This window comes from Melanotaenia boesemani, chromosome 19 (assembly GCF_017639745.1).
Source record: "Melanotaenia boesemani isolate fMelBoe1 chromosome 19, fMelBoe1.pri, whole genome shotgun sequence".
NCBI classification, from domain to species: domain Eukaryota; kingdom Metazoa; phylum Chordata; class Actinopteri; order Atheriniformes; family Melanotaeniidae; genus Melanotaenia; species Melanotaenia boesemani.
This window is the reverse complement of record NC_055700.1, coordinates 10,421,423-10,438,513: the sequence shown is the minus strand read 5'-3', so window position 1 is coordinate 10,438,513 and position 17,091 is coordinate 10,421,423. Positions and strand designations below refer to the sequence as shown.

Genomic DNA, 17,091 nt, shown 5'->3' with positions numbered 1-17,091 from the left:
TATCGTGCTGAACAAATTTGCTCTGCCAAGGGGAGGCCTATGGGTAAGGCTCCTCTTGATAATCTGATTCATCATTCAATGAATGAATTGATCCTTTCATCTGACTGACTGTAAGAAATAAGATGAGGTGGCTCAGGCATCACGTCAGGCTGCCCCCTGAGCGCTTCCTTGGTGGGGTACTCCAGGCACGTCCCACCGGGAGGATACCCCAGGAAAGACCTGATACGCTGGAGGGACTACATTTCTCAGCTGGCCTGGGAGTGCCTCGGGATCTCCCCGAGATGAGCTGGCAAATGTGGGTGGGGAGAGGGAAGTCTGGGGTTCCCTGCTTAGGCAGCTGCCCCTGTGATACGACCCCAGAAAAGCAGCAAGACAGTGGATGGATGGATAGTAATATCTAATCAGCCTTGACTGGTGTGATTTACATAAGCACAAAAATAAGAACCAGGGTGTAAAATAGTCTATTAATTCTGTTGTATTACAAAAAAACACAACCAGTTGTAAGTTTTGTCAGATGTTTTCTGGTACCTCGTTTTTCCCTGTGATCTCTTGCCTAAGGCTACAGAATGTGCTGGAAGGTTAAATTTGAAAGGGCTATAGGCCTTAACTCTGGATTAACATGTCCAAGGCATATAAAAATAGCTCTCCCACGTCTGTGTCCATGAGGAGGAAAACACCAGACAACACCATGAGCTTAAGTATAACCACTAAGTCTTGTTAGCGCCTCAGCATGCCTACCAAACATGCTGCTCTACCACTGACTTTGTCTCAGTGTCATGCTGCTTTAATCTAAGACAGTCTAATACATTTATTGTCTGCACACTAGGAGCTCCTCTGTTATGTAACATGGGGAGACAGTGGTGGTCACATGTTTGCATAAAAATAGTGTGGATGCATGGCATGATTTGCTACTTAATTTTTAAAAGGAAAAAAAAAACTTACTTGCTTCTTTTATCCAACAGTCTATAAACAATTCAGCAATTCAGTCATGCTCGTCTTTGTTCCTTTTTCCAGATCATATCCCTCCAGATCTACAAGACCCTTTCTATACAGACCAGTATGAGCAGGAACATATCAAGCCCCCTATCATCCGCCTGCTATTGTCTGGAGATCTCTACTGCCGTGTGTATGGACTCATCCTTCCTGCTGAGCAGGCTGCCTCTCTCCAAAGCAACCAGTCTGTCATCCAAGCACTGTCCAGGAAAGGCATCTATGTCCTGGAGAACAACAACACACCTGTTTCTGATCTGGATCTCAGCTCGTCCCCCATCAAAATGGTTTGTAATTCATCATGTCAGTCTTTAAAGTAGATTGAGCTGTGATGCTGGAGGTATTTGCTGTCTGTATTTCTGAATTCTTTTCCCTACCCTCATTTGTCCAGTCAGCATGTTTACAACCTGACTTTTCAAGTACATGTGAACATATCAGTCTGATTGAATGATAAAATAAAAGTAAAAATAATAAAATCAAAGTTCTCATTTGATGCACACAGGCAATAAGGCTGGAAGTCAAAACAAAAACATGTATACACTCAGCTCGACTCAAACTGGCCAAAGCACACTGCACATACAAAGTTTAATTTTTGCTTCTTTTGCATTGTTTTCTTTTAGATTTCTTGATTAATCTGTATCATCTGTGACTATTAGCATATAACTGATGTTAGCCTGTTTCCCTGCACAGTGATGCAAAACCTTTAGTTTACAGTTGAACTTTGTCTTTTCTTTCCTAGACAGAACATTGTACATACATCTAAACTGTATGACTAGTCAGTTTGAATCTAAATACCTGAAAGACAAGTTCAGTGGAGCATTCAGCAACTAAACATCCTTGACCCTCATCCATCAACTGTTCTTAAATATGTTAAAACATTTCCATGCAGTGTAGAATTTGCCAAGTGGTTTTTGTCATTTGGAACATGTATTAATATATGCATAGCTGTGCCCGTGATTATACACAGAATCTAGTGGTAACAGGAAAACTGCAAATAGCAGTTGTCACAAAATGTAAAATCCACACATGTTCTTTCTTTCCCAAAAATAATAATTACTTAGTAATTATGTTTCTTTTTAAACAGACATGTAGCCTCATTGGTGCCAAAACTAACAAAAGACAGATATTTGAAAACTTGTTGTTTACTCGGTGTGTCACGGTATAGTGGGGGTAAGGACCCAAATGCAGGACTCAGAGGCAGGAGGTAGATGGAATGCAGGAACAAATGTTTTAATCCAAACTCAGGAATCACAGGAACCACACAACAGGGAAAAAACACAGGGAAACAGGACAGATGATGTGAAAAAGGAAAACTGAAACCAAGGGGTATAAATACACAGTGGAACTCGTAGGGAACAGGCGAGCTAAGGAACAGGAAACAAAACACAAGACACAAGGGGGATTACCTACAAAATATAACAGGAAACCAGACAAGACAAAACTAAACCAAAACTAAACCAAAAACACACAGACCAAGACATGGTGGTATTATGATTCTAAGATTTTGCTATTTGTGTGTTCCACAATGAGCACATCTTCAATGTGACCTGATCCTGTTAAACATATGCTGTGATTTGGGACTGGTGTTGCAGAGAAGTACTAGGCACAAAATCTATTCAGGTGCACATTCAAGTGGAACAGAGGGTCACTGGCATGAGATGGGAGACATAATGGACATCTTTCAGCCCGTACTCAGCTGAATTCTGCCAACTGTGTCAGATTCTGTAATTTCTCTGGGCCCAAAATACATTTAGTTCCCCTTGGACAAATCCACACCACGCTGGAATAAAATGGGAAAGGACTGGATTTGCAATGATGCTGCATGTGTGCAAGTCAAGTCAAATAATATCACCTGTATTTATATAGCACATTTAAAAACAGCCAGTTACCCAAAATGTCTCAAAGAATTAAATATATCCTATTTGATACCAAATCATTTCTTTTCTAATTTTTTATATAGATCTTTCCTTCGTTCCTAAATCATTAACTGTACTTCTTTCTCTCATGGAGCTTTTAATCTCTTTTTTTTATCTCTCTATTATTATTGTCAGATAATACTTACCTTCTGCTCTTGCTCTTTTAGAAAAGGGCTTTAAATAAAATTTTGTTTTCATTTGTATAAAGGTTCTTGTGTGGTCTCATGCATGAAATGTGCCATATAAATGAATGTTAATGTGATTTTAGTGAGTGAACTGAATACAGTTAAGAGCATTGGCTTTCATTCATCAACACATCAGTCACAAGAATTCAAATGAATATTTATGTTCTTTTGTTTTCTATTTCAGTACTCCAAGGCCCTGATCTATTAACGCTTTGCGTGTACTAAAACAGGTGCAGACGGCTTTGCTCCGCTAAAATCGGCCCAAGCTTATCTATCAAAGCCGCAAACATGGAACTGCGTCAGTTATCCTGGCAAAACTGCGCCGCTCTCCACTTTGCGTTTCTGAAGCTACTGCATATGCATTATGGGCGTTCCGGCCAGAAAGTGCACATTAGTGGGAGGAGACTATGCAAATAAATCTGGTTTGCGCAGCAGTGGGATTCATGTAGCCCGCAAATAGTTTGCGGTGTTTATGTTTGCTCTAAAAATAGCGTTTCTGAAAAGCAGGTGCTAATTGGCACAACAGTATACGCGCAATGGCTGCAGTAATAATTTTAAGGAGGAGGCACAGACACCATGAAAGGCGACTAAGATAATGCATTTTTTTCTATTATATTAATATATTTAGAATGCCAGAGAAGAGGATTGTGGAGACGATCCAGCGTTGCAATATTAGAATTGCTGGATAAGTTTAAAGACTTTATCATGCCTGTCTTTTATTATTATTATTATTATTATTATTATTATTATTATTATTATTATTATTATTATTATTATTATTATTATTATTATTATTATTATTATTTCTTTATAGCTTTTAAACCTTTATTATTTCTTATTTGTTCCTTGCATGTTTTTATATGTACAATACCTTGGTTCCTAAAGGTTGTTGTTAGTGTGCCTTATAAATAAATTGAACTTGAATATGAAACTATATTGCAGCATTTCTGGTGACATTTAGATTTTTTTCCTCGACTTCCGCAATATTTTTATTTGTCTCCTTTATTTGTCTCAACTTCTATCGGATAAAAGTTAATTTTGCGTTTGCGGTTTCCTTGCTCTCCAGAACCTTACATGACGAAGCAACAGCTCCGCTAAATCCTCATTTAAATACTGCTGTTTGCTCCGCAAATGATAACAGGAGCAGTCTTAATAGATCAGGCGCTAATCGTAGAAACATAACCAGAGCAAAACTGCGCAGCAAATGTTAAATAGCGCAGCAGTTTTGCCCTCGTCATAACTCAGCCCCCAAATGTATACAGAATAACTTCTTCCCTTGCCCCAAGAAGCTAAAATTTTTTTAAATACTTCTTTAGAAAATAATAATTAGTCAGGACATGTTTCTGTATATATGGATACACTTTCTGCATATGTGTAATCTTGCTGTGAACTGGCAGCCCACACCCACCAATAATGAGCTCATTTGATTTTGCTTTCCAAACCAATTCTGAGCCAAGAGTAATGGAAAAAATAATGCACCAGATGGCAGTTTTGCAGGTTTTGGTGTGTGTAACCTAAATAATAATCAGGCAAAATGTGAAGTATTTTATGAATTAAAAATGAATTTCTAATTTTAATATAATGCTTATGCTCCAGAAATATTAGTTGTATTCTGTAGGTGTGAAAGCACAACATAACAACAACAAGCTGGTTGAGAAGCAATGTTTATGCTGTGTTACTCAGAATTGTGTTAGTGCATTAATAAATTATTGCTTTCTATTAAATTATTATGATTATTATTTTAAAGTGGTTGTGATGATGAGATGAGATGGACCATGCAAATATTTGCTATTGTTTACCTGTTTGTGATCAATAAACCCCTGATTGTGATTCAGGTTACACACAGTATTGCTTTAAAAGGGGCTGATAATCATAATATGCAGCAGAACATGTTATTTTAACTCAGTGCCTGTTAGATATGCATATCTAATATGTGTCTGCTGATACATTAAAAGATAACTCAGAATGTCTGTCCTTCTAGAGTTCTCACATCCACCTCATTGATGCTCTGATGATGGCCTACACAGTGGAGATGATCAGCATAGAGAAGGTGGTGTCCAGTGTGAAGCGCTTTTCAAACTTCAGTGCCTCCAAGGAGCTTCCTTATGACCTGGAAGATGCAATGACCTTTTGGATTAATAAAGTAATCACTAAATTTCAGTGTTCATTTTTGGATTGTTTGGACTGTTTTTGAGCTTCTCTATTGAATATTATGTTTGTTTTTGTAGGTGAACATGAAGATGAGAGAACTTACAGAGAAAGAGTGTAAAATGAAGCAACATCTACTTGAGTCACCCAGTCATCAAAAGGTAAAATATGTATTTTTTATTTTGTATGTTTTTCTATCTTATACTGTCTGTTACTTTGTTTTATTTTCTCTTTTTAAAATGATCTCTGTTTAAGGTGTACTTTCTTCATCAGTGTTGTTGTCTTTGCCTCTTGACTCTCTGGTTGTGATGTTACAAGCATGTACAGTCATGTGGAAAAGAAAATACATTCTCTATCATTGCAATGGTTTAACAGAAAGTCACTGTTTGTATTATGATTCTCACATCACCTTGTGATGGCAGGATGTGATCACAAGGTGTGTCAGTGTCTGACAGTGTTGGTCTCCAGGTTATGTAATATTGTGATCTGAAACTATAGCTCCCATTATTCCATTTATTTAGAAAGTGTAATGTTTCCATGGTTTCAAATTAACCAAACCAAACTGAATATGCTTTATTGTCCCCATAGAGACATTTTGCAGAAGCTTTTTGCAGAAGCTACAAAACTGCACATTGTGTAACAACCAAAAAGAACAGTAACCCAGAACAGGATGTGCCCTAAAATACTTTAGATAAAAAATAAAAACTTCAAATACTTATTAAGGCCATAAAACTTAGAAAAAAAGGTCAAGATGTGCCAAGTAACAGTGCTAAGGCGATGGAATTAGTAGCCAAATCATCAAATATTTTTATTTAGTAGTGTGATGGATGCAGGAATAAATAATTCTGGTTTACAACCAGAATATATTTGTCCATGTTTTTTTATGTTTTTATATGTGTGAAAACATCTTATGTCATGTTGAATTTTAAGATAATTGTATAATTTCTGTGTATTCAGATCAGATTAAGTTCTGACTCACAATTTGTACTAATTCTGATGCTAGCTAAGCTTAGCTAATGCTAAATCTCTTGTGGGGATACTTCTTTAAATATGTTTCAAAGTATTATGGAGGTGTTTTATGTTCTGTTTGCAAAAATAAGAAAGTCTTGATGCTTTTGTCAGTCTAATCCCTGTCCAGATCAGATTGGATCAGATTTCTCTCCTCTCTGATAGGAGAAAATCTGATTTCCTGTAGCTGTATCTGACCCTTGACCTGTCCACTGTTCTTCCTGTTTGGACCCCCCCCCCCAAATCCCTTCCCTATGTGCCTCTTGGACACTAGTCTCCCTCCAAATGGTACTGGAAACTTGTACCTGTAAGTGCAAACGCTTGCAATTTCCTGTGTGAGCGTATGTGAATGTGTGTGTGTCCTTTAAGTTGCATGTTTCTTGTGTCAGTCTCATTTTGGGCAGCACAGTTTCAGTTAGACTTTAGGTCAGAATTACTTTAAACAGGATTATAAAGAAAAGCCAGACATGAACTAATATCTGTTTTTTATATAGGTTATGTTGACATGGAAAAGTGTGTGTAGTGATGCTGGCTTCATACCCTTTAGTTGTAAAATAGGAAACATTATGTATATAAGGCTTGTTTCCTACTCATTTGCACTAATTTTTAAGCCCTTATTTAATTCTATTAACTATCTTCTGCCCCCTTCAAAACATCCACACAGAGGTGAAGTGCCCAGCAGAGATAATAACTGCCAGGCACTTGAAACTCATCATTAAATGGCTCCACATGTCCACTTATAGCTTGTCTCTTCATTAATAACATCCTCCCAATCATTTCTTTCTTCCCTCACCAGCCTGATTTATTGCATGCTCTGGCCCATTGCTTATTGGAGCCTGTGGAGTTCTCTCATGTGGTAATGTACTCATTATTCACCCTTTTTTGTATTTCATTCTGTTCTTTATTGTTTTTCATATTCACCAACCACTTAACCCACCTTATTCTAAGATAAACCTGAAAATCATTTACATCATCACCAGTTTTAATGAGTAAGCACAATGCACAAGGTGCTCTTCTCAAAGACAGTTACAACTGAGTGAATATGATTCCAGACAGAGACAGTAAAGCACTACCAACCAAATAAATACTGTGCATCTGCTCTGCATTTAATGTGTTAAAGTGAGGCAGGAATGAGTTACAAAGTAAGAAATGTTGTGATTGTGGGATGTGTGAGAATGTGACTCAGTTTATGATCACATATGTTTGTGTTCGTTGTGTAAACTTGGGCCTTTTCTGCTGTTCAGGTGCGCTACCGCAGAGATCACCTGTCAGGTCGAACGCTTCAGCACTTCCCACTGTTGGAAGACTTGTTGAAGGATGTGTGTGATGGCACAGCTCTGCTCGCTGTCATCCACTTCTACTGCCCAGAAGTCATTAGACTGGAAGGTACAATCATTTTTCAAGATTTTCAGATTTGTGGCTTAGCTTTTGATTTTGGACTGGAAACAAGAGAAAACAATATTACAGGTCAACAGCAATCCACCCGAATATGCTAAATTAGCCTTCTTTAAAATTTTGTGCAGAGCTTAGCTGTCTGCATTCTCATATGTCTCATACAAATATATGAGTAGTTGCAGTTTTCTCATTTAACAATCTGCAGTTAAGCAGATAAAAACATTTTCCTAGATGCCAAAGTCTCCAATAGAAACATGTGAAAATGTTTTTATATGCCACCTGAAATTAATCAGCTTAAGTCAGATAATACTGAACATTGTTGTCATGCTCTGTACAGATATCTGCTTGAAGGAGGTTCCTTCCATAGCAGACAGCGTGTACAACATACAGCTACTAACAGAGTTTTCAAATGAGTACCTGAACAAATGCTTCCATCTGAAGCCTGAGGACCTTCTGTACGCTCCACCAGTATTAAAGGTGAGACTCAAAATACTTCATTTTCACAAACTTTGCAAATAATTTATCACGAATGAAAAATGTGCTGCATATGGTTACCAGATCTAGCTAATGTTGGATATGAATTACCATTTTATTGAGAAAAGTAAGCTACATTCCTGACCTATAACTTATGACGTGTCAAAAAAGCAACTGAGTGAGGAAAATCTTAAGAAATCATATGTGCCATTGCTCTTTAACCATTTCATTTAAAGAAATGGATAGTAGGTTATATTGTCATGTCTTGCTCTCCACCCTGACCGTGTTAACTATGCCTTGCAGAATAATGTAATGGTCTTCATTGCTGAACTTTTCTGGTGGTTTGAGAATGTGAAGCCAGACTTTGTGCAGCCCAGAGACCTTCAGGATATGAAAGATGGTATAAAACACTTTTCGCTTCCATGTATTTTTGAAACTTGTAGTTGAAATGATTACATTAGAGAGGTACAAATTAAAAAATCTCAATATGCATTGAAACAGGTTTATGTGCCTATATGATACATTTTCTTTGCTTTCTATGTTCATAATCCCCTCTACTATTTTTATAGTGAGACTACTGCTTCAACCTAAAAGTTCTCGGTCCTATGTACCTGTCTCCAATGTCACCAAACGAAGCTTCCTGCCTTCATCAAACTCAGCTGACATCTTGACCACAACCCGAAGTCCTGAACTCAGGTATCAAGCTGTAATATAATATAATGCAGCATTTTCTAATGAGCGGTATATGTAATTAGATTATTTCAGACTATTTATTAACATAATTTACTGTAACTATAAAATCTACACTCTCCTACTCTAACAGCTCTAAACCAACCACAACAAGCCAATCTCACTCTTTGCTGCCACTGAGACAGAGGCAGCAGAAGGTGGCTCGGGAGAGCACTTCAGGTAATATATTAGTACATATTCACCCAAGTGTCTGGTGCTCGGTATGCTGCCATAAATCCCAATTAAAAAGACAGCAGCATCAGTTGACATGCTAATTAATTGTTTTGCAGAAGAGAGAGATAATAGAGAAAGTAAACAAATAAATGTGAAGGGTATAAAGACATTTGTGGATATATAGCAGGACTGTTCAAAGTGGTTCTGCTCCTGAACTTAAGCTAACTACTAAAGATAAAACATTAACCCATAAGAGCCCGACGTGACATATTTGTCACATAAAGTTTCTGAGACATTTTGCTTCAATTTATGGTATAAACTTTGCTCAAAATCCTGTTGAACACAATCTGATACTCGTCTTCTGTCCCCTAATAGACAACCAGAAGCAGAAAACCATATTATAATATTTTAAAATATCACATGGTAATAAATGTTAGATACACCAAATTGGACTTTTCTTACCATTTTTTCATGGGTCGGGCCTTAACAGGTTAAAGGGAATTTTGACATGATGGGGAAATATTCTGATCTTTTATGTGAATGTAAATGTACCTTGTATATATTTCCTTAATTGAATGTCAGTCCACTTTGACAAAACAACAACAAAAAAACACATACTTATTTCAATTAATTGTTTAGAACCATAACCTTCTGACGTGTCAGCTTATTATAACATCCAGGAAGTTCCTATGTAAAATTTAGTCTTTGGAAATCATTTTAGTCATTTGCATAACTGATAAAATATTTTACTAATATGTTTAATTTTTTTTCACAGAGTTGAGAAATAGGTCAAACTCTGTGACACAAACAGATGGACAATATCAAGGCTCCATACTGGCGTGGCCAGAGCGGAGGGCCAGGTAAATCCATGATTATAACCTGTCTGCACTGACAGAAAAGTACTCAGTTTTCATGTAGTTGCTCTATGATTCATCATAATTTGCTCATGTAACTCACATTTCTCATCTTCTCTCATTACTCCATTTAGGCCTTTGTCCCAGCCTGTGCCCTATACCCTGAACTTTGCCACAGAGGACAACGCAGACAGCATCAGCCTCGCTCGCTCCATGAGCAAAGACAGTTTAGCTTCTAACATCATGAGCATTACCCCCAAACACATGCTGGCTTCAGGTCATCCTCAGCACAGACTCAGTGGTCAAAGCTTGCTTAGTCACATGCGTATAGAAGATGAAGAAGAAGAAAGAGAGGAAGAGGAATTGGTTTCTGTCATCCATCCTTCTGCATTTTCTCGACATCGGCTTGGAAGTGACATGGAACAGGATGAGTTGGAAGTACAGATTGCAACTTCATCCTCAAGGGTTTCCAGTTCTTCCTGTGCTCTTGGGTATGGTGCAGATCCCCTTAGTTTGGACCAGCAGGCAGAAAGCTTCTATCTGGAGCCTTTGATGCCCACCGTCCCTAAGCCAGCCAAGGAAAAAAGCATCAGTCTGAGCAAACAGCAGGAAAGTGGTGAGAGTCGCAGTAGAATAGCTAAGAAAACAGCTACCAATATCCCAAGCACCTCTCAGAGAAAATCAGCACCTGTGGTAGAATCGCTTCGTAGCTCTCTCAGGCCATCCACGGACGGGACAACAGGTGTTACTCAGTCTGGGAAAAAACAAGCCCATGGTTTTTTCCTTCATTTGTCAGGGGAACTAGACCTCCACACTCCATTTTCCTCTATGTTGGAGGCAGGGCATGACTCTGACTCTGACATTGCAGACCTTGAGGAAGATGAGGAGGAGGACGATCAGATGGATCCAACAAAAGGAGTGAAAACAGGAAGGGGAAAGTTCTTTGAGGAAAGAGACATGACTGAATTTGGAGAAGCAGAAGGAGAGTCAGCCAAACTCAGAGAGGACTTGAAGGTGAGCGAGCGGGAGGATAAGGAAGACCTCAGTGGACGCTCAAGCCCTTGTCCCAGTACTGTATCATGGGCGAGCAGCTGTAGTGCTTCAGGCAGCACAAGTGTCAAGATGACCAGCTTTGCAGAGAGGAAACTCCTAAAACTTGGTCTCCGTGAAGGATACTCAAGTACCAGCAGCTCCCAAAAGACCACACCAGATGGCTCTGAGACTGCTCCTTTGTCATTAGTGAAGGAGCCTAGCTCTGTTTTTGGGAATAATATAATAGTTAGTCCTTCAGTTGTGCCTTCAGAGCTTCTTCAACTTCACATGAAGCTGGAAGAGCAAAGGCGTGCAATCGAGTATCAGAAAAAGAAGATGGAGACGCTGTCAGCAAGGCAGAGACTAAAGCTTGGGAAAGCTGCATTCTTCAACATTGTTAAGAAGGGTGGAGGGAAGAGTGACACACTTCCTTTACCACTTAAACACTCCCAGGAATCTACTGGACTAACATCTGCTGACAGGAGAAAAACAAAGACCCAGTCCTGCAAGGATGATTCCTGCCTTGATATGCTGAAAGGTCAAACAGAGGCAGGGCCGATGAACAGAGATAACAAGTGGTGCACTTTGTCTCAGGACAATTGCTCTGAACCCGATTTGAATGAATGCTCTCGCTCCATAGATCTACTCAACGAGGCCATTAGTTCTATTCAGCAACAGATGACGCAACTCTCCTTACAGCAAGACCTACTGATGAGGCAGGGTGTGACATCACCCCCAGAGCCCGTGAAAACTCACCTAAGCACAACCCCCAACACAACACAAGAAACATCCTCTACCTCAGATTCCAAATTGTATGCAGTTCACTTTGTCGATATCAGTGGCAGCAGTTCTTTCCCTGTCCGCCGTCCTCCCAAGCTAAGTTCAAGCCTGCGGAGCAAAGGATCAGAGCGGAAACAGAGTAAAGAAAACAGCAAGACGGCTTCTGTCAAGTCAAGCATCCCATCCGTAGACTTCACACTCTCTTCAAGAGAAGGTACACTTGGAGAGCTAGAAACAGGCAGTGTTGTTGAGAGCTCCAAAACTGAGAGAAATATTCAGAGAAATGCCACCTTTAGAGTCCATGAATGTACCGGAGATGGAAGTGGGCACTTCTCAGGTAAAATAAAACCACAGGAACCACCAGTTATCTGCAAGACATTTGAATCTCCATCACAGGATGGAGATCAACAGGAGATAAAAGCTGGAGGTGGTGATGAGAGCACCAGAATCAAGAGTCACCTGATTGAGGTTGACTTGTCAGAGCTGAAGGATCCAGTTGCAGACGACAGCGCAGATGTTACAGACTGCAGAGCAGAAGGCGAGCAGAAGAATGTGTTGGGCTTCTTCTTCAAGGTAAGATTCACGGGTTTGCATTTTTATTGTTGTTTGTGTAAACTGCAGTGTGACATATCACAAGTGTCTTTTTTATCTTCCAGGATGATGAGAAGGCAGAAGATGAAATGGCAAAACGACGTGCTGCCTTCCTCCTCAAACAGCAGCGAAAAGCTGAAGAGGCAAGACTACGGAAGCTGCAGCAGGAGGCAGAGAGCGAGCTCAAGCGGGATGAGGCTCGGTAAATTTTTATACAAACGTACACATAAACAAGAATGAAGAATTATCCAAGAAGGGTGGATATAGAGCATAAAAGGCTAAGTCTTAACTCTCCCTTTCGTTTGTTCAAGGCGTAAAGCAGAGGAGGAGCGTATTCGTAAGGAGGAAGAGAAGGCGCGCCGAGAGCTGATTAAACAGGAATACCTGCGAAGGAAGCAGCAAGCGCTGATGGAGGAGCAAGGTCTGGTCAAGCCTCGGACAAGAACTAAATCTCGCAGGAACAGGCCTAAATCACTTCACCGCGAAGAGTTCAACAGTCTGTCTAAAGGATCCACCACACGTAAGGACACTTCTTGTATTTAAACAGTGTTTATTTTTATCCAATGCTCCATCTTATCGTCAATACTATCTGTTTAGAACCATGTGTCTGTTATGGTGTGTGTTCACTGACTTGTGCATTTGTTGTCTAAGTGTGTGCATATGTATTGTACAGGTAATTCTCTGAAGGTGTCCATGTTAACTAAAGCCCAGAGCTCAGCAGCAGGCTGCAGGGGAGGTGAACACTCTAACCTGCTCTGCATGTTGTCATATTAAGTATGCATAGTGGATAGGAAAAGTTTAAGTAGCAAGCTCTTCATAAAACAATCAGTTTATGTTTTCTGTGTAGTTTTCTGTGATTTATTCCAAGTTCAAGAAGTAGGGACTGGACATTTAGCATAACTAAATATTGTCAATCCAAATCTCTGAAATGATGATACAGGAGCTCGGGTGTTTAAAATGTAAAACTGATACTAAATTATTCTGTTTTGTTTTTTTTAGCTGATCTGAGCTTTAGTCATCGAGGATCAACAGTCTCTTTGGTGACTGATGCAGACAGTGTCATCTCTGGAGGGGCAGAGTCAAACAGGTGAGAATTCCATCCACAGAAATGTTGATACATCTGTGCACACATGTTTTTACTGGACTGACATATTGATGTGTCCCCCTAGGGCTGGATCTGTGTGCTCTATGGAGTCGTTCCCCATGCTGAGCAGGGCATCCAGCAGGAACATGGAACGAGACTGGGAGAACGGCTCCATAGCCTCTTCCATCACTTCAGCTGAATACAATGGTAAGCAAATAATGACCTATATACAGATGAGTTAAAGGGAAAAAAGCATAAAAGCAACCAGAACAACATTAGAGTCCCTTAGCATTGATTCTGGAAGTCTCTGGAACGCGACTGAACAACACTTTTTCCAATTACCATTCCCTCCCTTGTACATCCCTGCTGTACATCTCCTTCAGGTTCTTTTCTTTCAATCTGTCTCTTGTAATTAAATGTTTTTGGTTAATGATTATAATCACAAAACAGTTATTGTCTTTTTAAAAATACAATGTCTTAAAATTGGTGTATTGGAGAGGGTTTCTCTTCTTAGTTTAAAGTAGGCCACTTTAATCATGACGTACACACATTTGTGCTTTAATACTGACTTTAAAGTTTGAATTTCCTTCTCTAGTTTTTAACAAGTTACAGATTGACATGAATATTTTAGCATATGTTTTGTTTGTCAAAAGGTCCAAAACTCTTCAAAGAGCCGAGCTCCAAATCCAACAAGCCAATCATCATCAATGCCATCGCACACTGCTGCCTGGCTGGAAAGGTTAATGAGGTCCAGAAGAATGTTATTCTTGAGGTCAGTTTTGATTATTATGTATATTTTAGAAGCTGTACCTATAAAGCAATCAGTGTTCTTTTGTCTTAGATGGAGTTGTTTTTCATTTGTTTCTCTCAGTCTAATTAGCTCATTTGAGCCAATTTTCAGTAAAAGACAATTGTTTCCATCTTCTTAGGAGTTAGAAAAATGTGAGTCCAACCACCTGATCATCCTCTTCCGTGATGGTGGGTGCCAGTTCCGCGCCATTTACTCTTACTCACCGGACACTGAGGAGATCATCAAGTTCACGGGCAACGGCCCACGAACCATCACACGCAAGATGGTCGACAAGCTCTATAAATACAGCTCAGACCGCAAGCAGTTCAACGTTATCCCTGCTAAGAGCGTGTCTGTTAGTGTGGACGCCCTTACCATCCACAATCACCTCTGGCAGGTCAAGAGACCAGGGAGTGCGCGTAGGAAATGAGCAAAAGAGACTCAGTTTCTATTCTATAAGCTACTGCTGGGCAGGACCCAAGACAGTCACGTCATTAGAGAGGGGATTAGAAGGTCTGTGCAGCGTACGTGTACAATGTGAAACACCTGCCAGTTCACTGTTCTTTTTATTTTGTTAGCTTTTTATTTTGCATGTCACACTTAGTATTTGAATTTGTATGTGTCTCATATCAATTAAACACCACTGATGATGGATATTTACTGTATGTGGCAGTGAAGAGAAACTGGACCCTGGCTTCAAACAGTGTTGAATCCCCCTACATTACCAAACACATTACTGATACCAAGTGTTAGGACTGGCAGGCAGTGGTTAAGATAGTGTATTGTAAAGTTTGCTTTACCAGCTTTGCAAAAAAATATACCCTTCTGCTGTGATTAATCCAGCCTGCACATACAGACTCTACTGCTGCTGCTGCTGGTACGTGCTGTCATGAAGGAGCTTTGAAGAGACATTTTTCATGTATGTGAGGAATGAATGCTAATATGTGGCAATGTCTAGTCCGGTTTTCTGTTGAGTGTGTTTTGAGGATGTGTGTGGTTCTTTGTGTTAGAGAGCTGAACGCACTGTGATAGCATTTGGTCCTGAATGCGTTTACTCTGTTATAATGCTTTCAAACTTTTGTCATGCAACTGCTGATATTTTTTTCCCTTTTTTGTTTGTTTGGAGCGCTTTGTTGCGGTTACAATGGAAGAAATATGTTTTTAAGTAAAAATATTATAGTTTATTATTTATCTCAGACAGCAGGTGCTTTTTTAGACTACAGTATATTAGTCATGCACCATGTTGTATTATCTTCACACTGATCTGAAATCACTGACTGGCTCATGCCACTGAACTGAACTGCTCCTAAATTGCTCACTGTATTCTGGCAACGTAAAATTTTTAATGTAGCCTTTGTGGCTCAATGCTAGTATTTACTGGTAACAACTGATTTTCAGTGGCCAATAAAATGTTTTTGGGAAACTGCACAATACTTGATATTTGTTTGCTGCATTTTGTACATTTTTAAGTAGTATTTTTTTGTACGTATTGTACAAGTTATGTTCACTAAAAAGCAAGCACTATTTTGAGGTTTATTCTGTTACAGAGATGTTATGTGTTATTTTACTGTTATATTTTATGTTTATTTATTTTAAAAAGATATAATAAAATGCAACTAGGTTTGTTTTCTTGCTAAAGTTGTAGCAGTTTGTATGTGTGTCACTTCGTCACTGGCTACCTTTAGAATATTTTCCTGATTTCTGTCTCTCTCCATTTATCTACTGTTCTCTGATCCAACTCATTCAGCCTATGTTGGATGTAGCAAAACATGCATTTATGAATGGCACCAAAACCTGCAGACACATTAATTACAAAGCCCTTAGCAGCTGGAAACAACAGACAAATTTATGCTATGGCAGTTTCATTAATATTGCACGTCATACAATGGATAAATTAAATTTCTTTATAGAATAATAAAACACTACAAGACAGAAAAAAACTATATAAATAGCTAAAGTAAAACATTAAAAAGCAAATAAAAATAGCACACATTCAGAAAAGAAGCACATAAAATAACAATATCATCATCATCCTCAGCAAAATTATTGCCTTTATTATCTGTTTTAAAGCATTAAAAATGAGGGGAAAATTAAAAAAATGTTTTCCTTAAATTTGTCAGTGTTGATGCCACAACTGGAAGATATTTCCAAGTCGCCTGCATAATTGCAAAAAACTGTTCAGTGCGGTTTTAACTCTTGTAAGTTACTGAATATCTAGACACAGAATAAATGTATATATATATATATATATATATATATATATATATATATATATATATATATATATATTTCTACATCACTTAGACAAAATTGCTGAAAGGGGCTGCAAGACAAGAGAGAGAGCTTTATTTTGAAATCCGGAAGTAGTCATTGGTGGCATTCGTTTTCACCATAAAGTAAATACGCACTTAAAATACAGCAGTGGCTGCTTTGACCACGGATGTGAGATTGGTGACTGGCTTGTCCGCAGTTACATTAGCTACAGAAAATGTTAGATAAGTTTGACAAATCTTTGAAACAATGAAACTGGTGTTCCAAAACACAATATTTCCTCCACATGAGCTATTAACTAAGATTGTTTGTGTTAACTTGTCATTCATTGAGGAAATCTAGAGCACATTTTTATACACAGTGACATACTGGCTGTAAGTTAGAACCAAATTATGCAGTTAGATAAACTTATAGAACTTCAGTTTTAATTTTCCAAGAAATTGGAAGTTTGTGTACCTGTGAAACAAGCTGCTCATTAAGCTACTGAGCTAGCCGTTTCAGCCTGACTACAGTAAGCAAAGCTAACCTCGACTGTAGCTTCAAACTTCAAATTGATAAACAAGAAAAAGTTTTAATGGCATATAATTGGCATATCTGCAAATCGTTAAACAATTTTTTAAATATCTTCCTTCTGTGAGAGACAGCTAAAGTAAAAATAATAACACCACAT

General features: G+C 38.7%; 1 protein-coding gene across 6 annotated transcripts in view; it reads left to right on the top strand.

Annotated features, from left to right (window-relative positions):
* LOC121630323 (calmodulin-regulated spectrin-associated protein 1-B-like) overlaps positions 1-15,770 on the top strand; it is a 30,007-nt gene extending 14,237 nt beyond the window's left edge. Inside the window, exons 3-20 of one of the 6 annotated variants that reach the window (XM_041970560.1) lie at positions 1,015-1,277; positions 5,073-5,234; positions 5,320-5,400; positions 7,044-7,103; positions 7,492-7,633; positions 7,980-8,119; positions 8,420-8,516; positions 8,686-8,812; positions 8,940-9,025; positions 9,795-9,879; positions 10,008-12,258; positions 12,342-12,478; positions 12,588-12,796; positions 12,950-13,012; positions 13,276-13,363; positions 13,446-13,567; positions 14,014-14,132; positions 14,290-15,770. In XM_041970560.1, the coding sequence (XP_041826494.1) occupies positions 1,015-1,277; positions 5,073-5,234; positions 5,320-5,400; positions 7,044-7,103; positions 7,492-7,633; positions 7,980-8,119; positions 8,420-8,516; positions 8,686-8,812; positions 8,940-9,025; positions 9,795-9,879; positions 10,008-12,258; positions 12,342-12,478; positions 12,588-12,796; positions 12,950-13,012; positions 13,276-13,363; positions 13,446-13,567; positions 14,014-14,132; positions 14,290-14,580 (4,523 nt within the window). In that variant the 3' untranslated portion in view covers positions 14,581-15,770. Of the gene's footprint in view, positions 1-1,014; positions 1,278-5,072; positions 5,235-5,319; positions 5,401-6,521; positions 6,555-7,043; positions 7,104-7,491; positions 7,634-7,979; positions 8,120-8,419; positions 8,517-8,685; positions 8,813-8,939; positions 9,026-9,794; positions 9,880-10,007; positions 12,259-12,341; positions 12,479-12,587; positions 12,797-12,949; positions 13,013-13,275; positions 13,364-13,445; positions 13,568-14,013; positions 14,133-14,289 lie in introns of all 6 variants that reach the window. The other 5 variants (XM_041970561.1, XM_041970562.1, XM_041970563.1 and 2 more) reach the window with 5 other exon arrangements.
* Positions 15,771-17,091: the final 1,321 nt, after the last annotated feature.